The 21,209-nt window shown below is 50.8% G+C and overlaps 1 protein-coding gene across 1 annotated transcript in view; it reads right to left on the minus strand.

Annotated features, from left to right (window-relative positions):
• The window catches only part of MYOM3 (myomesin 3), a 47,367-nt gene that overhangs the window by 3,034 nt on the left and 23,124 nt on the right, over positions 1 to 21,209 (minus strand). Inside the window, exons 15-34 of the mRNA XM_039854823.1 lie at positions 20,757 to 20,931; positions 18,041 to 18,162; positions 17,469 to 17,656; positions 17,092 to 17,218; positions 15,861 to 16,039; positions 13,068 to 13,182; positions 11,923 to 12,079; positions 11,066 to 11,175; positions 9,505 to 9,549; positions 8,805 to 8,941; positions 7,147 to 7,291; positions 6,957 to 7,016; positions 6,505 to 6,572; positions 5,292 to 5,402; positions 3,488 to 3,575; positions 2,901 to 2,939; positions 2,536 to 2,644; positions 1,228 to 1,391; positions 983 to 1,019; positions 785 to 807 (exon numbers count right to left, since the gene is read on the minus strand). Coding sequence (XP_039710757.1) covers positions 785 to 807; positions 983 to 1,019; positions 1,228 to 1,391; positions 2,536 to 2,644; positions 2,901 to 2,939; positions 3,488 to 3,575; positions 5,292 to 5,402; positions 6,505 to 6,572; positions 6,957 to 7,016; positions 7,147 to 7,291; positions 8,805 to 8,941; positions 9,505 to 9,549; positions 11,066 to 11,175; positions 11,923 to 12,079; positions 13,068 to 13,182; positions 15,861 to 16,039; positions 17,092 to 17,218; positions 17,469 to 17,656; positions 18,041 to 18,162; positions 20,757 to 20,931 — 2,199 coding nt within the window. The remainder of the gene's footprint in view (positions 1 to 784; positions 808 to 982; positions 1,020 to 1,227; positions 1,392 to 2,535; positions 2,645 to 2,900; positions 2,940 to 3,487; positions 3,576 to 5,291; positions 5,403 to 6,504; positions 6,573 to 6,956; positions 7,017 to 7,146; positions 7,292 to 8,804; positions 8,942 to 9,504; positions 9,550 to 11,065; positions 11,176 to 11,922; positions 12,080 to 13,067; positions 13,183 to 15,860; positions 16,040 to 17,091; positions 17,219 to 17,468; positions 17,657 to 18,040; positions 18,163 to 20,756; positions 20,932 to 21,209) is intronic.

Here is a 21,209-nt window from a genome sequence, read left to right on the forward strand (position 1 = left end):
GCAGGGAGAAGGCCCCAGAGATGGACGCTGTTGATTGTTCACCGGGCCCTTCACAGCTGGGTGAAATGACCCACTTCCTTGACTCCACAAGCCCCACCAACCATCTACAGTGAATTCGGCTTCCCTCTCAGAGTCCTGAAGAGGTCTCCTGTCTGGGGACACACATTCCAGGATGCGATGGATGTTCTTGCCGGGTAAGTGACTAGATTGGCTGCGTGATGGGCTTGACGTCCTCCATGATTATGTCAGCGCTCCTCCTGGCCAGGTGCAGGGGGTTCTCTGGACAACACTCTTCCCACCAAGGTGGCCGCCCCTGGCAAGGACTCCTCACTGCATGGCCACTTAGACCATCCAGTGCTCCCTCCCAGATTATATTTATGAATGTCAAGGCCTGCACTTGCTGCCAAGTGGGGACACTCAGGGACAACATTGCTATGTAGGGCGAATTCCCTGCTCCCACGAGTGGCCCCAAGCTAGTAGTGTTTTAGTCTGTTTTCTGTTTTTCACAGCTGTTCAGTTTCCTTGCTTGTTCTTGTCTATCCCCTGCCATTGTCCCCACTGTTGCCCATGGGCCTGCTTGGTCTCAGGTACTCCCACACTCCTTACCCATCTGTCTTCACATTGTCACTGCCCGGGTCTCCCTGGCAGCTCCGTGACAGCTCAGAGCCACACAGACCCCACGGGGACATGCGATTTCAGCAGCCAGCCAGCCAGGAGGCATAAGCTGCCCTGAAAGCTGCCTCAAACTCAGAAACGAAAACAACAGAAATATAGGTGGACTTACTCTTCTCGATGATGGCCAAAGCTCTGAAAAACAGAAATGGGAAAAGGCTCGAGGTTCTGTTTGTTAAAGGGCAGTCCTTCCCCGGGTGGGGGCAGGGGGATGATGAGGGAAAGGAAGAATGGGCCAGGACTCCCGGGAAGGGGTCTTGTGCACAGTTCATGCCACACCGAAGGAACCAGCAACACTGAGGAAACTTACTTCAGTCTCTGGTGCTCAGCCATGGCGTCATCGAAAGCTGTGAGAAGGAAATAAGATGGGAGGGGATTGTCAGGGCCTTTGCTCCCATGATCCGCAGGTACGGGGCTTAGCGCTGATCATTCCCACTCTGTTCCAGTTTTCTCTTGGAGCCATGCCAGGATTGGGTGGGGAGATGGGAGTCCCTCCAAAAGACCACGGGGTGTTTTAAACAGATTTCCCTTAGGACAGACAGGTAGACGACTCACCTTGCCCGGAGAGATCGGCAGAGAGCTGCCGCATTTCCTTCCCGGCAGCTATCTCCAGGATGTATTTGCCTTTGTCTGAGTCTTTGGGATCCAGGATGTGGAGCCAGATCTCATTCAGGGTGGTGCCAGCCCTCACCCGATCGCTACTGTCCAGGCGTTTCTCTCTGAATGTGAGGGCGAATAAATGGTCACACGGCTCGGTCTATCAGTACTGCTGCAGGTCTACCCCCTCCTTAAACTCTTCTCTTGGGGTTTTATTTATAGATTTGTGGGCTGAAGGTGGTGACCATTCATGAGGCATTCCATAAAATCCATCCGACTATCCATCCATCCATCCATCCACTCGTCCAATACTGTGGCTTATAACTATGTGCCAGTCCTGAGTCTGTATTTGTGACATGTCCTGCCGACTGGAACTCTGAGGAAATAGTGCTCCGGGGTCAGCGACCACCACTTCCTCTACTCTTGGAAGTCACTTCCTCACCTCTTCATTTTCCTCGTCTTAAACCCTTCTTGGGTTTCTTCTCATAATTACTTTCCCTGAATCCTTAGAAACCGTACCAACCTCTTTTCTTTACTTAAAGTTCATCCCTGGAGACATCTGGTCCAGGTGCCCAGTGTTGTGTTGTTAAAGTGACACCTCTGGGCTTAGTCACAGGGCTCAGAAACTCTAGAGGAGGAGCCCATTGTCCTGGAATTCAACTTGGCCTTGGCTCTCTCACTCAGGTGACAAACTTGACCAAGGCAATCTAGCTTTTTCCACAGAATGGGTGCAGCAATGTCTGCTCCACAAGGCTGAGGCAGGCAAATGACAAGAAGCACTGGGAAAATTCTGCTCTCAAACTATTTGGTCCACTTAGTTCCTAGCCAAGTCTCCGTGGATACCTTATCCATCCTGCATTCAAGCCCGGGCCATCAGTTAGTTAGCAGCCCACAGGTCCCTCTGCTTGCACCTGTCCTCTCAGCCTGGCTGCCTGAGTTTGCTAAGGTTTCAAAGAACCACAAGGGTATCATGACCCACCTGACCTTCTGGTTCTCCCTTGTTTCTACACCCTTCTCTCCCCAAGTCCCAAGTGCTGCTCTAAGACACAGTCCTTCTCTGGTCACGGATATTCTGCAAAAATGGTCCTACCACCAGACTATCCACCTTCCTTGGGAGATCTCCCTTCTGTTCTCTGTTCTTAACTCTCTCTGCGGACAGTAGGACCAGTAGAAGACCTGATCTCTGCCAACCCCGTGGGACTGAGCTGGGGTAAGTGCTGAGCCCCTTTTCGGCCTGGCTAGGGCTCCAGGGCAAGGCCGACTTACTTGTGGAACCAGGTGGTTTTCATGTACTCCGCATTGTAGTACTTGACCTTGCTGAAGATCCTAATTCCCTCCTCAGTCCCCTGGATTTTCAGTGGGGTCGCAGAGAGGGCTAGGGAGGCAGATAAGAAGAGTGGGTTTTTTCAAGGTCCTTTGGGCAGCACCTTTTGGGGCCCTCCAGCTCGCCCCTGCTCTCGGGGTATGGTGGGGGTGAGATGCGGTGTTGCGAGGAGGCAGACACTTCTTTCCGCCTTTGAGGATGGAAACTAACCCCGCCCCCTACACCCCGAGAACCAAGGCTGGTTGGAGGTCCCCTGGAGGAGATTTGGTATTGGGGCAGAATTGGGCAAAAAGAGGGGCTTGCTTACCACCAATCCTGCCCAGCTCAGTGAAGATGGCATCCAGGCCTAGAAGGAGAGAGGGAATGGTCAGCTAATGCAAGGCTCCCCTACAGACGCGCCAGGATGGGGGCTTCCTTGGAAAATGTGGGCTCCAAGAGTCACAGGCAGCTCTTGGGGCCCTGGGAACTCTGCAGGATGATTCCCATGGCTTGGGGGTGGTGAGGATCTGGGGCACTCAGTGACTGATGGGGCAGGGGCACCATGGATGGGGGACAAATGGGTTAACCTGACAATTTTCTTGCTGGTTGAGCCAATCAACTGAATGAGGGGCCAGGGGCCCATTGTGGGGCAGAGGACTGAACTTGGGCCTTTGGTCTTGAAGCCTAGGCTCACTGTGATATGCTGCAGTGAGCAAGAGCATCAGAGTCACACAGACCAGGCCCCTGCCACTGACTAGCTGTGCAGCATTGGGCCAGTCACTTAACTTCTCTGTGCCTCAGTTGCCCCAAGTGACATGGGATCCCATACATTTTACCTCACAGGTCACATCAGTCTCTTGGTTCAGTGTGATCTCCCTACAACCCTCCCGGCCCATCTCCATCACTAGCTCCCACCTTCTCCTGTGAGGTCCAGTATGGTGTCGTCCAAGCCTCGGTCATCAGAAACCACTGCTCTATAAATTCCCATGTCCTCTCTGGACAGCTGGAAAGAAGGATGAGTGAAGGCGGTGTCAGCATGGGTTCCAGAAGAAGCGACCGACAGCAAGTCAGCCCGGGCTCGGGGCCAGCCCTAGCTCTCTGTGTGATCTCAGGCTAGACCCTTCTCCTTCCTGGGTCTCAGTTTACCCATCTGGAATAGGTGAGGTCTAAGGCTCCTTCCAGCTCCACAGACTTCTGATTCCAGCTCAGGGCTTGTCTGGGTCTGGGGATGCGGTGAGGTGGCAGAGCCGAGGGCGGAGACAGATACCCCACATTTGGATTTCCAGGTAGCTGCTCCGAGTGGAGCACTGACCCCTCCTTGTGGAGCTTGTCTGAGCGCAGCACGCCCTCCGCCGGGGCTGCCTGGGCTGCTCCTCTGTACTTTTCTAGAAGGAAACGTGACCTTTTGCCCAGGACAAAGGGGTCCTCTCTGTCACATGCTTGTCAACCCCAAAATGAAGCCTGAATTGACACTCGGCAAAGCAATAACTTGGAGTGTACTTTTAACGCAAGGTCCAGAGGTCAAAAGTGACCTCTCGTTACACAGTGTTCCTCCTTCAGGGCCTGGGGAGTGATATCTGCCTCCCTGTCTCCTCGGAGGGCCCCTCCCATCTGACCATTTCCACAGAGTGTACTTTGAGGCAGATCCAAGGTAGAGGCAGCTCTTAACCTGGGTCGAAGGGCTGAACTCCAACAGTCCTCTCCTGGGTCCCTTCCTTCCTCTTCCTGTGAAGGCTCCAAAGACCCAGCCACACCCTGGAGAGGGTGACTAGGGTGACTTCTGACCCCACTCTCTATCCTTGTGCCTCGGTACTGAAACCCTCTGAGTCTCCGCTTACTCATCTAGAAATGGTGGCACAGTCCTCGTCCCGGCTATGTGCCATCACGGCCGTGAGGACCAAGGGAGGTAACTCTTTGGAAACTAGAAGGTTCTGCACGAATGGCCCGGATGATTACAACAGGACTTAGTAGCTCTTAAGCACCGACTTGGTGCCGAGCTCTTTGCGGGGAGATTGTGCCGTGATGATAAAGGCGACATTGTCCTAGCCGGATTTGGGAGAAGACCCTGAAATCATCATTTCCTTCTTTGTCAGCAAACTTGTGCTTGCTCCAGTCCTCCCTGGCAGCCAGTGAGGCCAGAGGAATCAGCAGCAGGGCAGAGAAACGTTGAATGTTTGAGAACAGGCCTTGAGTTTCTATCTTAACCAGGGCACATTCCTCAGAAGCCACGGGGAAGACATGGGTGGAGAATTGAGCTCCAGGCCGACTCTGCTCTGCCCAGACCTGCCTCACATGGAGGCAGCCTCCTTGTCTGGAATTCTAGACTGTCCGGGCAGGAAGGAATCTTTGAGAGAGCATCCCTTTCTAACTGCTCATGTTATAGACGAAAACGGATCAGAGAAGAGCAATGACTAGCCCACCAGTTGGTAGTAGGGCCAGGACTGGAGTTTAAACAAGGAAAATCAGTATCTCTCTTCGAAAAATTGTAAGTTGTTTCCTCCGTGGTCTTTTTTTTTTTTTGGCATTAATTTTCAGTTTTTAAAAGAGTGCGTGAAATATTATTGATCTTGATTGCTGAGTTTTTAGTGCCCTTAAATTTCGTACCCAAGGTGAGTGCCTCATTTGCGTCGCCCTCGGCCTGGTCCTGCTCCTGGCCCCCCACCCAGCGTCCCGGGCACCGTCTGGAGCGCGTGAGCCCTGAAGTCAAAGCCGCACTTGCCTCTTCGATACGGAGAAGCCCTGCTCCCGTCTGCGGGTCGTACTGACCGTCTGGCGTCTCTTTCTTCTGGAAGAACCACTGGAAACAGGTTTCCTTCTTTGTGTTGGTCACCTGAGGAAGGTGGCGAATGAGGCTCCGTCAGACTTTTTCTTTTTAAGTAAAAATTCAACTCGTCATAACCTTTTTTTTTTTCCCTTACCCCACCCACACCCCCTGCACATACGCACTCTCACACCTTGTGTCTGCTTGGCCAACTCCACCTCACACCATGTGTCTCCTCCACTGGCCTCTGAGGTCTGGACTTTTGCTAATGGTGTTCCCTCTGCCTCTTGAACCCTTCCCTACTCTACTTTTCCTTGTAAATGTCTATGCATCTTGAGACTCAAGTTAGATGTCACCTCCTCCAGAAAGCCTCCCTTGAAGCACCCCAGAGTGCCCCCTCGACATGATTAATCAATTTCCTGCATGTGGCTCCATCACAGCAAGAGGCAAATTGTTTTCCAATGATCCTGCTTCGGGCCTGTGGGCTCCTAGAAGCCTGAGACCACTTCTTCCTCCTTGTACGCTCAGTGCCTTGCAGAGTATCTGGAGCACAGTAGGTGCTTTGAGCTTGCTGAATAAATATGTTTCTGGAAGAGTGCCCTCCCCCACCCTGCCCTTCCCCAGTTCTCTAAAGAGGCTGCAGGGTGCTGAGAGGGAGCACCAAGTTTGGAGTCAGACACACTGGGCACTACTTCTTGATCTTGAGCTATTTCTCCATCTGTTTTCTCATCTGCAAAGTAGGGGTAATAATTATGCCTACTGCACAGATGCTCGTGAGGCAGATGAAACAAAATAATGCTCTGAAGCACTGAGCATGGTGTCTGGCAAGGCTGCCAGTAGAAGCCAGGGAATCCCCCCTTCCTCAACACATGGACCCTCACTTGCTCTCAGACCCCAAAGAATCTCCTGACCCCAAAGAATCCCTACCAGATACAGCTTGGAGATCTAGCTCAAGGTCGACCCAACTCACACCAATTCTGCAACCTGGGTTCTGCAAGCGGTGGCTTTGTTTTCCAGTTAAATGCAGTCTCAGCGGGAGCTACTTCCCAGGTGTGGGATCGGCCAAGCTCAGGGTATAGAATGGGGGAGTGGGGCAAGGACAGCCACCAGACTTAGGGACAAGCCACCAGGTCTCGCCCCATTGGGCTTGGAGGCAGGGGTAGGGATTTGCCTTGCACGTCAGCAGCACTTGGCAGTCCTCCGTGACCTTCCATTGCAAGAGCTCCTCGAAATAGGGACCTGTGAGTGCAAAACAGATACGCCCACCGGTCAGACCGCCAGGCTCAGCCGGGGCGCCACCTGGTGGTGAGACGGGGGAGCTAGCTGGCTGGAGTGGGGATAACTAGCCTACCACTGGCCCCTCAGGGTCTGCCCCTACGTGAAAGGGAACTGGATTGAGGCAAGGGAGGCACGTACGGTGTAAAATTTAAGGAGGCGCTCGCTCTCTGGGTTGGGCGAGTGCCGTTTCGTTCTGGCACAGGGACAGAACTGGATTGAATTGCAGTAGCCCTCCCTCGGGGCGGCGGGGAGGGGGCCTGCAGGGCTGTGGGATGTATTAACCCACCAGTCCAGCAGTTCCCCAGCACTGACCACTGGCCTGGTGGCTGAGGCTTTTGAACTTACCCTGTTTTCTCTTCCAGTCTCTTCTCTTAGCATCCGCCTTCCTCAGAAGTTTGTCGAAATCTGTGAACACATAGGGAGGGACTGGCATGAGCCAAGAGGAGTGCAGGTCCAGGGGGGTGTCCAGGTGGACAGAAGACCCCAGAGTTGAGAGCTGAGGGCGGGCGCATGGGGCGGGCAGGGCAGGACTGACCGTCATCCACCAGTGCCAGGGTGATCTGGTTTTTGGCCTTCCCGTCTTGGAGCTGAGCAGTATACGACCCTTTGTCATCCTCCGACAAGTTCTGGATGATCACTTCCACTAGGCCCTTCTCTCGGTCAAAATTGATTTTGCGGTTCTGGGGAGAACAAACCCCAGTCATTTTTGCCCTTTTTCTATCCCAGAGTTGTGTGGCACAAATTGGGGTGCAGTTGGACTTGGGAAGTGATATGTGCACAGTTAGAAAGAAGCCTTTGCAGATGAGCAGGGGACCCTAGATAATCCTCTGCTGCTTATAAATTGGGGTTCTTCCTACACCCAGCACCTAAGAACGCCCCTGAGGACACCCCCAGGGCCTGGCAGGCACAGGAAAGAGTCTTGGGTGCTTGAATTAATTGTAATTAAGAATAAGCCCCAATTCCCTACTGTGCCATTTTTTTTTCTTATTTTCTACTTCTTTTACCATTCTCCATAGAAGTATAAAGGATAAAAATTTAAAAGCCTGTATACTTGCTACATAAAGTTAGTACTCATTTATAGTTTATTATATTTTAACAGTTTTAAAAAATTTTATTTTCCGCATCTAGGACCTTATTTCCTCTGGCCTCATTTGTATGGATAATTTGAGGACGCCATCTAGTTTTATTTTATTTTTCTGTTGGGGCAACTGATAGTCTCAACGAAGAGTCCAGACTTTGTAACACTTCCTTTACCACGTGCCAAGGTTATGCTTAATCTTTAACCAGAACTTTCAAATCTATTTTCTCATTTGTTCCTCCCGACTCTGGGACAACCAGTCCCATTGTACAGATGCAGAAAATGAGGTACAGAGAGGCGAAGGGACCTGCCCAAGGGCACACAAGAGCTTGTGACATCTAGCCCCAAACTCTTTCTTCTCTGTCAGAACCAGTGCCCCGCTGTATAACACATAGTTTCTGATGGCCCCTTTGCCATCTGGAGATGAAGTTCACAAATAATAAGATCTCATGATTGCATCTCTCATGAGACTGAAATTGCCATGTTTGTAAGTTGAATATGGACAACTTATACGTGCACATGATTTTAAGAAAGGCAATGGAATACTGCAACTGTAATAGGAAAAAGAAATAAAGTAATGTGATTTTCAATATTCAGATGCTCAGACATAATCTCACTCATGGTACACTGATTTGTAAAGAATTGGTCTGAATTTAAGAGAAGTAAGAAAAGCAAAAACATCAAAACTATTCTGTACAAGGAAAACAGGAAAACGAATGAAAGAGCATAGGTGAAGTGCCCACTAGAATAAAAACTATTCGTTGTATATTTAAACTGCAAAAATTCTCTGTATTTATGTCTCAGAGTTAGGATCTAGGCTTGGATAATCATAAGCATGAATGCAGGTATTTCATCTGAAGAATGTCTGGCAGGATATTCAAAAGTTATAGGAGGCCTGGGAAACCCTTTGTTTGTGGGAGTGTCCCTCGCATTAATGGGCATCTAGCGTCCCTGCCACCTGTCCCCCACGTCCTGAAAGCCAGAAGTCCCCACCCGCACGCCATCACGGACAGCCAAAGCATAAACCGGTTCTAAAATATCCGCTTGGGGGCGCTGCCGGTCTGTGGGGGGAACTACAGGCGTAACCGCAGGTAGGAATTTTGAGTCCCAGTTACCGGTGAGCTGAAGATCTCTTTCTCGTTGAAGATTAGATGCAGCTCAGCGGCCGGAGATAACTTTTCTACTTCCAGCCAAAGCCGCACCTCTCCTTGCTCGAGGATGTCAACGTTCCAGCCCGAGATCAGCTTGATGACTGGGAGGCAGAGGATGGAAAGGGAGGAATGGGGCACACTTCTCTCCTCCCTACTCGAGACCAGCCCCACCCTGAGCACAGCGTCCACAGTGGCGGGCCTGAGGAGGGTTTTCCCCATGCTCACTCTAGAGTGAATTCACTTTAGGGTGCTTCTCACCCTGGCTGGGTACTGGATCCTCCAAGGACTTTCAAAAACATAAATGGCATGTCTGGGCTCGGGCCCCAGGGGTTTTGATTTGTCTGGGGTGTTGCCTGGGGATCGGGATTTTGAAAAGGTCCTGGGGTGATTCTAATATGCATCCAAGTTTGTGACCCCTCCAAAATCTAAGAAGAAAATATCCACTCTGCCTTCCCTTGAATCCCCTTTCCACCCTGCTGGCTGCCCTTTTAACTTTCATGGCCTGCTGACTCCCTGGGTCTCTGGCCCTCCAGCCTCTGCCTCACCCCGCCCCCGCCCCCGCCCTCCGCCCACAGTTTTTGGCTCTCACTGACTCAACTCTGCTCTAGACAACCCAGTGGGCCCCGGTGGGAGCCGTACAAGGCAGGTGGCTTGGATTGCTTACCTGGGTTTCTAATCTCATGGCTCAACTTCTTCAGCTTATTCAGCTCTGAGATGGGGGGAGCAAGGAAGAAACCAAAGAGAATGAAATGCCGGGGCCATTGGGGTCTGTGGGAGCCATCCCAGGGTGCATGCTCAGTGAAAGTCCCAAGAGACACCCCCCTCGACCCGGTCACTTGCAAGACAGGGGTTGGTAATGAGCACTGTTGGCTTGGCCTTGGCCTTGGCCTTGGGGCACTGAGGCGGCTGTGGCGAGGGCGCTGCTACAGCCAACCTTGAGATCAGGTGCCGCCTCTGCAGAGAAGTGCCAACTATGCAACCAGGTGCTGCATTTTCTCACTGGTTTTCACACAATGCTCTGGGGTGAGCATTATTGCCCACCTCTGACTGCTCCAGGCCCGCTGGTTCCCGAGCCTTATTCTTAATCCACTGCAGGATGCTGTCCTAGTCTCTGAGGGTCTGGCGCCTGTTCTAAGCACTTTTAGTCTAGGAGTCTCTAGGGCAGTTCTGCAGAATGCTGTCTCATTTGCTAACTGCTTCTTTGTGTCAGGTTTGTCTCTCCTGCTAACCTGAGCTCTGGGCCTACAGGAGTGGCACATAGTAGGTGCTCAATAAATATGTATTACCTGGCTGAATTGGCAGGGATAGAGCCCATACTAATTTTCCCTTGTAAGCCCAAGGTCCTTAGCATGATGAGTCTAAACACATGACAAGAATCCAGTCAAAACGAAACAAAACCCCCAAACCCATCCCTTTTGTTGACAGCTTTAGTTTGCATAGAATCATCTAAATGTATCTGCATAACATTGTTTCAGTTGGGGCAGCCAAGGATTATAATCCTCCTTTACAAATGAGGAAACTGAGGCCCAGAGAGGTGACGTGACTTGCTCAAAATCGAACAGGCAGAAAATTGTGGATTTGGGTCTGTCTGGCTTCTGCTTCTTAACAAAATCAAAGGGCCTCATGTGCAGTCATCAGGGAAGACAGTGGGCTGTCCCTTGGTTGCTATGGAGATAGTAGAGCATGAGTCTCATCAGCCATCAGCACTGATCTCAGTTTTGTTTAAATCGTCAAACATGGATGATCCTTTAGACACAGCATCTGTCCTCAGGTTTGTCATAGTCCCCACTGCTCCCTGTTGCCATCCATCCTCATTTCTCAGAAAAACTCTGTGAGTATGTGTGTGTGTGTGTGTGTGTGTGTGTGTGTGTGTGTGTGTGTGTTTAGAAGTGACAAAATTCTGGTACCTTTGCTTTTATCAAAAATAGAAAAGGGGAAGAGAGACAGGAGGTATGTGAACTTCGCCAGGCAGGGATTTTTGCCTGTCGAGTTCATGAATGTAATCTGCAGGGTCTAAGACAGTGTCTGGCTTATGGCAGGTGCCCTCACTAGATATTAATTAATTGACTGGCTGACTGAATGGGTGGGTGAGGGCCTACTTCTCTGGAAATCACCGCTTTATTAATTTCTGTTGTTTCTTGCCCGCCTCTGGGGGCATTTGTGTTTGGGACTCTCCATCCTGTCCTGTCTCTCTGGGGAGGTGGCAGTGAAGTGAGAGGTATTACCTTCCTCCGTTAGCGTGTGGCTCGCTGAGATGTCTTCATCCGCGTCGGTGACCACCACCGAGTAGGTACCCAAATCCTCGAGGCCAGGTTCTTTCAGGATGACCTTGGACCTGGCAGAGAGAGGAGAGCAGGGACTCTGAGAGGGGCCTTGTGCACTGGAGGCCTGGGAGCTGGAGAGTCTCAGTCGGCTGTGGAGGCCCTGCAGTCCACCCCCAGGCCCCAGCCAACCTGAGAAGCAGGGGCGGCTGCCTCCTCATCCCTCCTCGGGGTCCCCTGCCCAAGGCAGCTGTGGCCTGGCACCTTCAATGACCCCTGTTAGTGGACTCTCTGGCACACAGTGTTCTTACTGGTTGTACTGTCCTGTCTCACCCCCCACAGGGCTGAAGTCATCAGCTTTATTTCCTGCTAGACAGGGCCGAGGCCATGAGCTGCTGGGAGTGGAGAGTGAGACCTGAAAGCATTTGACAGGGACCCTTGTGGTCATCTGGTCCCAACCCCTCTTTTTACAGATGAGGATGCTGAGCTCAGAGAAGCTGCAAGAACAAGTCAAAGGCACCCTGGTTAGAAACTAAGTACTGAGCATCTCCTCGGAGCACTGACGCTGAGGCATGTGCCATTTCTTACAGAAAAAGAATCTCCAAGTAAATGTTGCTGTTTCAGCCCCTTAAATGCACCGTCCCCTCATTTCTCCCTGCGGTGGAAGTCAGCCTCCTCCATGAGACACCAAGCAGCCCCTCTTAAGTCCATTCATTATCTGAGGGTCCTGTTGGGTGACCTCACCCATGATTTTCTGCCAACTCATCTGACAAAACTTGGCACTTGTGGACAAGCCGTGCTGCCCCTCTCCCCTCACTTACTTGTTGACTTCCTCCTCGATCTTGACCCTCTGGGGGTCTAGTGGGCCCTTGTAGTCCTTGGACCACTGAAACTCGGAGGAGTCGGGGGCCTCGGGGGCTTCGAAAGCCAAGTAAATAAAGCCCTCCTCATCCACACCAACCTTGATCTCCGGGGCATCTGAGGACAAGATCCAACAGAGGGTGTCAGACATTTATAAATAATAAACCAGGTCATGCCCCTCCCCTGCTGAAACCCTCCAGTATCTGCCCATTGCACTTGAATAAAATAATAACTCAGACTTCTTGCTGTAGCCTCCAAGGCCTTGCATAATCTGTCTCCTTCTCGGCTCAAATGTCACCTCCTCAGAGAAGCCCTCCCTGACCTCCCTGGCTAAAATAGCCCTCGCCCCACCATATCGCTCTGTTTCATTCCCTTTAGAGCACTTATCGCTGTCTTCTTCAGGTAATTGTTGACTTGTTTACTGTCCATCTGTCCTGCCCTCCCCCACCCTAGAGCAGGGACGTTGCTTTGTCATCGCCGTTGCATCCGCAGTGCAATGTGGGTGTCGCCAAATATTTGTTGGATGAATGAATAATTATAAGAATGAAAAGCGATATGCTTTATAGCTAGGGGAACTGAGTGATTCCATCAAGTACCAGGTGTGTGACCTATAACCTCTCCAAGCTACAATAAGATCAACTCTAAAGTGGGGACAAAATAACGGCACCCTCAGGGGCTTGTTGGGAGGGCTAGGGCAGTGTAAGGACCTAGCACGGCATCTGGCGTGTGTGGTAGGAGGGGACCTCAGGAGTTGTGAGTGCAGGACAAGAAAAGTCTTCTGTGGTGTCGTCTTCAATGGAGTTGGGTATGATTTAAATATCCACGAAGAGTTGTATGAGTTTACGAATGTGGCATGTGAAAGAATGGAAGACTCCATCGAAGAGAAGGAAAAGATTTGTTCATATCGTGGGACCCCCCACACACACATAGGAGTGGGGAATGGGGAGAGAAACAGGCAGAAAGGAAAGAAAGTGTGGAGGGGTGGTGGGGGGTGGGCCCAACAGGTCCTGTCCTGCAGATCCACACGCTCCTCCCAACCCTTCTCTGAGACCCTCCTGGATGGCACAGCCCAGCAGAGATGCTGGCACCCTCCACCTGCCCCTACCTGGCTTGTCCTCCAGGAGTATGGGGTCAGTGGGCATGGATGGTTGCCCTGGACCAGCTGAATTCAGGGCCTGCACCCGGAACACATAGCTCTTCCCCGGCTGCAGGTCAGAAATCTGGGGATGGGGATCGGGAAAGAGGAGGGAGGCAAGAGTGAGCATCGAGGACAAAACACTCACTCTTCCCCAAACCCTGCCCGTAGTGTTTGTGGAACCCTGGGAGAGCCCAGGCTGCCCTGGGGCCAGGAGCACGTTGCTCTCCTGAGTCCCACTTTTTAGTGGGTCTCCATTGGGATGATCTCCATGCCTGTGGCACCTGGAACTCCACCTGCTCAGAGCTCAACTCATCATCCACCTGCGAACAAGAAAACCCTCTCCTTTCCTGCACCCCCATCTCTCCTCTGTTCATTACCTCAGAAGAGAAGCCTGAGGATCATCTCGGACACCTTTTTCGTGAGCTTTACACATCCAATCACCGAGTTCTCATTTTATTTCCCTAACTTCCCAGCCACGGCCTCCACTGAGGCTTTATTTCTTCTCACCTGGATTAGTCCAACAGTTTCCTAAATGGCATCTCTGCCTCTAGGCCCTTCTTCCTGGTCTATCTTCCCCTCTGGTCTATCTTTCCAAGATGTTAGTGTGATTATGCTTAAATCTTTCAGTGGCCTTCAGGGTAAAGTTCAGATTTCAAGGTTTAGCATCTAAACTCCTAATTTAGCCTTCTGTCCTCATTCTCCTCTCGCTGCTCCCTCCACTCCATGACTTCCTCGGCGTCCCCACATTCGTCACATTATTTCACACCTGCCTGCCTTTGGCCCTGCTGTGAGCTCTCTGCCTGGAACTCCCTCCCCTCCTTCTTGGTCTTGCTGACTCCAACTCCTCCTTGACCCATCAGCACGGGTGGAGGCGAGGATTCCAGGAAGGTCTCCGACCTTCCTCTTTGGAGCTCCCAGAATCCCTCAGATCCTCATCCACTGTATAATACACAGTAGCGTAATTGCCTGTCACCCAACAGTGGTTATGCCTAGAGACCTGGCACTTAGTAGGTGTCAAGAAGTGTTTAGTGAATGACTGAGTGAGTGAATGCCAGCCAACCATCTATACTCAGAAATGGTGCCGAGTCACTGAGGCCTGCCCCACCCTGGTCTGGGCCAACCTATGTGGGGAGGCAGAGGCCACTCATCGCGAGTGGCTCTTTCTGGCCGGCTGTACAGTACTGGCCAACTCTATTGTAGGAAGCCTGGCCTCGTACAGGTGGACACTGCACCGTCTCAGAGCATTCCACTGGCCGAGGCTTGTCCTCCCTGATTCTCTCTTAGGTGGCCTTGATGTTATTTTTTCAAGTAAAATAATTTTTATTTTCTCTGAATATAAAAAAAAAAATACATGCTTGTTGGGAAAAAATATTAAAGCAATAGAGAAAAATATCAAATGAAGGATTAAAGCTCCCCTGACAGTCCCACTCCCAGAGGTGACCAGAATTAACAATTTTGTAAGCATCTATTTAATTTCTTTTTCTCTCTTTGTTTTTTAAACACCTACAGCTCCTGGTATTCCTTAGTGGTCTCCCATCCAAGTACTAACCAGGCCTGACTCTGCTTAGCTTCTGAGAGCATCCATTTACTTTTAAATGCACATAATCCATGTAGACACATGACATGAGCAGCAGTCTGTTGGTTAGTTTCTTACTCTTTCCACATTGCTTGGGGCTTCTTCAGCAGGCCTTCTTTGCTCTTGGTGCTAACTAACAGAATGCTAACGTGTGGTCTTGAAAACCGCACGCCCTCCTGCCTGCTGGTGAAAGACACCTCAGGAAAACGAGTTGGAGGAAGTATTCCCTTTTTCCCTGGACTGCAAAAAATGAAATCTAATCCACATCACAGAACTGTCCTGACAAATGTTCCTCAGACAAAGGAGGCGTGCGAGACACGCTGGCTTCAGAAATGGTTGCCAAGGCCTGTGGAAGTAAGTGGCCTGGTGACCTGGAAGTCTGTGATGCTCATGGATTGTCCAAGGGAGTCATTGATGTCTGCTAAGGATGCTTCTTCAGTCGACACTTTTGTTTTCTGGCCTGTGAAATATTTGTGAGTCGTCTTTGTTGTGCCAGGGGAAGACTGTGCTTTCTTTTCCCCTACAGGTGGAAAAAATCAGTGATTCTGCCAGATTTCTCATATATCCAAAGAGCTTAGAGTTTGTTTCTCATTTAAATTAAGAAACATATATATGATGGATATACTGTCACGTCAATACAATCACGTAAGTCTACCTCATCTACTATCCTATCGTCACTCCTCATGCCCCCATAGTCTTTATCCTACCTGGCACAGGGCTCCACTTTAAAGATACGTTATGGTTTATTTAGGCAAACTCCTTACTAAAGGACGTTTAAGTTGTTTCCAAAATTTGCCCTTACAAACAACGCGGGAATGAGCATTGGGGTCCTTAGATCTTTGCACACTTGCTTAATTATTTTTCTACAATTCAATTCTTGAAGCAGAATTCTTGGCTCAAGGGACGAACATATCCAAACACCGATACACCTCGCTGATTACAAGTGCATTTTCAGTGAGGAGTCTGTCCAGAGTGGAACAGGTCGTCTACCAGCCAGCCAGATCTAGTACCAACTCACTGTGTCCCCCTGGGTGAGCCACTCCCCATTTCTAGTCCTCTGCTGCCATTAAGTGAGGGCAGTCATCCCTGAGGGTTATTTCAGCTCTGATGTTCTGTAGTCCTGCCACGTCCAGGGGCAGGGAAGGCTCAGAGTGAGTCAGAGGATGAAGGGGGCAGGGACTCACCCTCAGGTGGGTGCCAGGGATGGGATCTGGGGTGACTGGCTTCCACTGCTCGGAGCCTTCTTCCTGGAAACTGATGCGGTAGCCCGTGACCGGCCCGGCCCCTGTGTACAGCGGGGGCTCCCACTTCAGCATCAGGGAGGTGGCTCGCACTTCGAATGCTCGTACATCGTACGGGGGACCTGTGGGAGATGGAGTGGAGAAGGGGCTGGGTGGCTGGGCAACCAGCTAGACAGCCAGATGGCCAAGCTTGTCAATCTGTCAGTCACAATCAGGTCTGCAAGCACCTGCTCCAGATATAGTGGGGACCTGGCCATCCTTGGCATCATAACAAAGCTTGACCTGGGCCCAAAATAGGGTTATCTCAGCATCATTTCCTTCTGAAGTATCCCTGAACTTCCCACCCCCGTTCCATTGAGCATTAATCCTTCCAATGTCTGCTGTTTCAGTGTTTGGTGTAGGGGCTACGGCTGTGACCTTCAGAGTCAGATCACCAGGACTCATGTCCCGGCTCCCCCCTTTCAGGCTGTGGGGACTCTGAGCAAGTTACTTAGCCTCTATGTTCCTGTCTCATCATTTGTAAAATGAGGATAATAATGGTTCCTATAATATAGTGCTGTTGTGAGCATTAATGACATAATTCGTGGAAATTGTCAGTACGTAGTAAGTACCCAGTAAATATAATTATTGTCTAACACATCACACATACTTATTATCTGCCATTCAAGTAAAGGTTTTGTGTAGAAAATGGAACCGAGCTGAACAGGATGATAGAAGGTTGTGATCCTCCCTTCCTGTGGGGAGGTGAGGAACTCATTTTTGAGAAAGCTAATGGGGCTGTTTGTCCAGGAACTGGGGTGTGGAACTTTCAGTGGTAAAATCAGGAAAGTCCTGGGCAAACTGAGATGAGTTGGTCACCCTAGCAGTGTGTCTTTGGGATTTGAGATTGGTCTGTGGCCAGAAACAGAGCTCAGATGATGTGTCGAGCTAGAGGATAGTTTGTGCTGGGGGAACTGGGTCAGCTGGTGGCCAAGGTTAGGGATCCTCTAAGGCAGGATTAAGATGGTCTGTGTCAGAGTTTACAAGGTCACTTGGTGGAGGGGCCAGGGGTCTGGCTGGTGTCTGGGACCAACAGATCAAGCGTGAATGCACAGAGAGCTCGGTGCTGTTCGTCTCATTAGTTAGATTTGGGGAGAGAGAGGGTGCTGAGGCCTAGCACCTCCCGGCCTCTCACCTGGTTGGGGCATTGTCCACTCTTTGCACTCAAACAGGCTGCTGGGCGCCGACAGCTCGCCAACACCTGCCCAGTTTGCCGCCCGGGCACGGAACTCATAGAAGTGGCCTTCACGAAGGTTACTGACCTTGAAGAGCAGAAACAGACTGAAAGCCAAGGCTAGGGATGAAGGGGAAGAGGTATGTACAGCAGCAAGGGGAGAGGTTTAGAACAGGAGGTCCGTGGGGCCTTTAAACGAGATTGGTCAAGCGGATCTGCACTAGGAAATAAGCTGGATTACGGAGGCCAGAACTCTGAGAGCCTCATTCCAAAAGTGACCTTCCGTCTCCATCCGCACAGGTCAGGACACCTGGCTGGTGGCCACATTCCAGCCTTACCTTGCAGACTTGGGTGGGAACGGGCTGCTGGTTGACCGGATGCCAGTCCAGCTCCTCCGAGTCGTGCTGGTCCAGGAAGTAGCCCAGAATCTTGCCACCTCCACGGCGCTTGGGAGGTTTCCATCCAATGACCATATCATTTTTCCCACAGTTTAGGAGGATGAAGTCATATGGAGCAGATGGTGTAGCTATGGGGAGGCAAGGAGGTGAGGCCAGGGGCAGTGGGGGCCAAGGAAGCCATCAAGCCTTCCCTGCTGGGCACCCACCCAGCTCCGGGGATACTAACAGCCAGCAGTGCCTGCCAGGAACCCTGTCTCTGCCCCCTGGAGGGCACCTGGGCGTCAGAGCTGGTCAGGCTTCACTGCACAGCCTCAGACCATTGTTACTTCCTTCCCAAAGGACAGGGTGGTCAGAGTCAGTGCCAGCTTTTCTTGGGGGACTTATTCCCATCAGCCTCTGGGATGAGACCCTCCAATTCGTGATGTATCAGCCCCCACTCCCTACCCAGTGCAGGGCTGCATCCCAGGCTCACGTCCCAGGCTCGCAGGCCGCGCCTGCCCCTTCGGACTTACCCAGGGCCTGCTTGACCCTGATGGGTTCGGTGGCGGCTGAGCTCTCACCGACCCCGGCCTCGCTGACCGACCTGACACAAAACTCATACTCCTTGCCCGTCCTCAGCCCGGGAACTGTAAACCTGGGAGAGAATTATGCAACCTTCAGGGATGGCCGAACAGCTCGCAGACATTTCTGAACTTTCTAGAAACTTGTGGGATAAGCGGTAACCAGCATGATAGGATTTGAGGGTTGTGGGCCAGTTCTTAACTAGAGACATTGCCCCTGACCCCAAAGTGATGGGGGATAAAGTTCTTAAGGTTTGAAAAGTTGGAGGAAGGTGGTCAAAAGGTACAAACTCCCAGTTATAAGATAAATAAGTCCCTGGATGTGACATAAAGCGTGGTGACTAGAGATAGCTCTGCTGCATGATATATGGGAAAGTTGTTAAGGAGTAGATCCTAGGGGTTCTCATCACAAGGAGAAAAATTTTTTCTTTTCTTATTATTGTATCTATATGAGATAATGGATGTTAACTAAATCTACTGTGGTAATCGTTTCACAATATATATAAATCAAACTATCAGGCTGCACACCTTAAACTTATACAGTGACGTATGCTAATTATTTCTCAATAAAACTAGGAAAAAAAAAGATTTTAAAGGATGTAGCTCTTCTAGAGGCCATAATTAAAATCGAATATGCCAGAGGCCCAGGTAGCCAACCCGTGAACTATACTTCCTGGGATATCTCCAAGACGTTCGGCCTTGTCCTTGAAACACAACAAGTGGGTCTTATTATCTGCACAAATGCTGTGATTCTAAAACAGAGTCCTTTTAAAGACCCCCAAAGAGAATTGTTATCCAGAGACACACAAGGAAACTCTGGTTTGGAGAAAAGTATCCTTCTCATCCTGTCCCTTCTTGATAAAACCTAAATCGTGAAACTCTTTCTCCGTTTTCACTTATCAACATTTTCCTGTAGCAAATCTTGTTGTTCTAAAGGGAGCTTCTCTCAGCTAGTTGACCTTGAAGAGCCCTGAGGACTTAAATCAAGTGTCGATGGCTGACACAGCATCGAGCTCCCTGCTCAGGGACACGCACATCTAATGGGCAATCTGACTTTATGAGAGGGGTGAAGCATGGAGGGGCTGATGCTCAGGCAGCACCTGAACAGGTGAGGCTGGGGCTAACTCTCTGGACCAGCCCTGGCTGATGATGGGTGACAGTAATGACCATAGCACATGCTTGTCTAGCACTCGTTTTCCACAGAACCTATGTAGGCTCAGGCACCTGTCACAACACCCTCTGAGGAAGGTACTGTTACTTATTCCTGTTTTGGAGATGAGGATGAAATTGAATGTTGGAGGGGCCCTTAGGGATCAAACTGTCCAGTTTCTTCATTTTACAGGTAGAACAAGTTTCCCCAGAAGGAAAGGGGCATGCTAAGAGCACACAGCCAATTGGGAAAACAGCTGGACTGGAGCCCAGGTCTCCCGAGTCCCAGCACAATGCCTGCCCGTTCGTTATTTATTGATCCATCCGTTCATTCATTCATTCAGATATTTTTTGAGCATCTCTTATGAGCTAGGTTCTTTGGTGCCTAGCGATTCAGTGCTGAACTGACCACCACAGTCCAACGAAGCTGCCTTTATGCCATCACCCTGGACGGCACTCCTGGGTAGCAGTGTTTAGCCCCTTTCCAACCATGACACATGTAACTGACAACATGCACATGTGTGATGAGTTCTCTGGACATGACCGAGGTGTGTGCCACCCACTCCTCGCGTGTGACATGTTCCCTGGGCATGCCATACCTTTCAGGTGATTCTCCCTCAACCCCTGTCCCCTCCCTTAGGGAAGTACACCGAATGCAAGTGGGGGGCGGGGCTCTGAGAGAATTTGTCAAAAACTTCATTTCTCTCCAACTTGGAAACTTTAGCAGTAAGAAATTATGAGTGACCCCTTACATGTGACTGTGAGGAGCCAAAGACCAGAGGGACACCAGTTCCTGTCCCTTTTTCTGTGTAAGATGATCTCGGGGTTTGGGGCTTAGGGTGAGGGGAGCCCAGCCAGGTGTGCTCAGGGCTAGTCATCCGAGGGGTGTCACCACCTGAACTCTTTACCCCACAGTTTTTCTCAAAACTAAGAGAAGTCATGAGCCCAGAAGGCTTGAGGCTCACACTGCCTGCCAAGCCCAGGGCCTCAGAGTGACAAGGGAGCCTGGGAGTTAGAAAGGCAACAGGATGGAAGTCTGAGCCAAGCTGAGAGGGTGAATCTGTACAAGGGCACCGGGCAAGTGAAGGGTGGCTGTGGAGCCCGAGTGCAGGCCTCCTTGGTCCCGAAGACAATGGCTGCTCTATACCCTCTGCTCTCTGTCCCCGTGTTCCTGGAGGGATGAGACCTAGTCAGTCACCTCTATCTGCAAAAGGCATGCCCTTGGCAAGCATTAGCCAAAAAGAAGGCCATCTGGATCAAGTCTCAGTTCTTCCACTTGCTAGCTAGGGGAGTTTTGGCAAGTTACATAACCGCTCCATGTCTCAGTTTCTTCACCTGAACAATGATTATAAAAACATTAGTCCTAAGCTTGCAGTTAGAACTAAATGACCTAATATATGAAAAGGGCTTAGAACAGTGCCTAGTGCTGGCACCATACTGTGAAATGGTAGGCTTCATTATTATTGTGGCCCCTCCTTGGAGGGCTCCCTGGCACAGGAAGAGGTGGGGGAAAACTCACGTATTGCCCTGGATGGGTTTGTTGTTAACTGTTTGCCACTCGGATGATCCTGCCTCCCGGGAGTATATGTAATAACCCAGGAGCTCTGGGCTTTCTTTCACTGGGTCCCAGGTCAGGGAGACGGAGGTCTGTGTGTCTCGGAAAGCTTGAACTTGAGCTGGAGGAGGGAGAGTAGCTAAAAAACAGAAAAGCGGGCTGAGTAAGGATGCTGAGTTATAGGCACTAACAGGGTGGGGGGCGGTGGAGTGTAGGGAGAGGCAGGGAGGAGCCCCTACAGCAATCACGGGTAGAACATGGATCTAGACATGCCCTGGGGCTTTGGGCAGCCTTTCCTTGTCCCAGAGGTGTGCCCCAGACTCTTGTATTCTGGAAGTCCTCTCCCCTCTTACCTCCAGTCTCGTCTTCCTTACTAAAGCTCCCATTCATTAATCCTTACAATCTCTCTCTCATGTA

This window comes from Pteropus medius, unplaced genomic scaffold (assembly GCF_902729225.1).
Source record: "Pteropus medius unplaced genomic scaffold, Ma_sr-lr_union100, whole genome shotgun sequence".
Classification (NCBI taxonomy): domain Eukaryota; kingdom Metazoa; phylum Chordata; class Mammalia; order Chiroptera; family Pteropodidae; genus Pteropus; species Pteropus medius.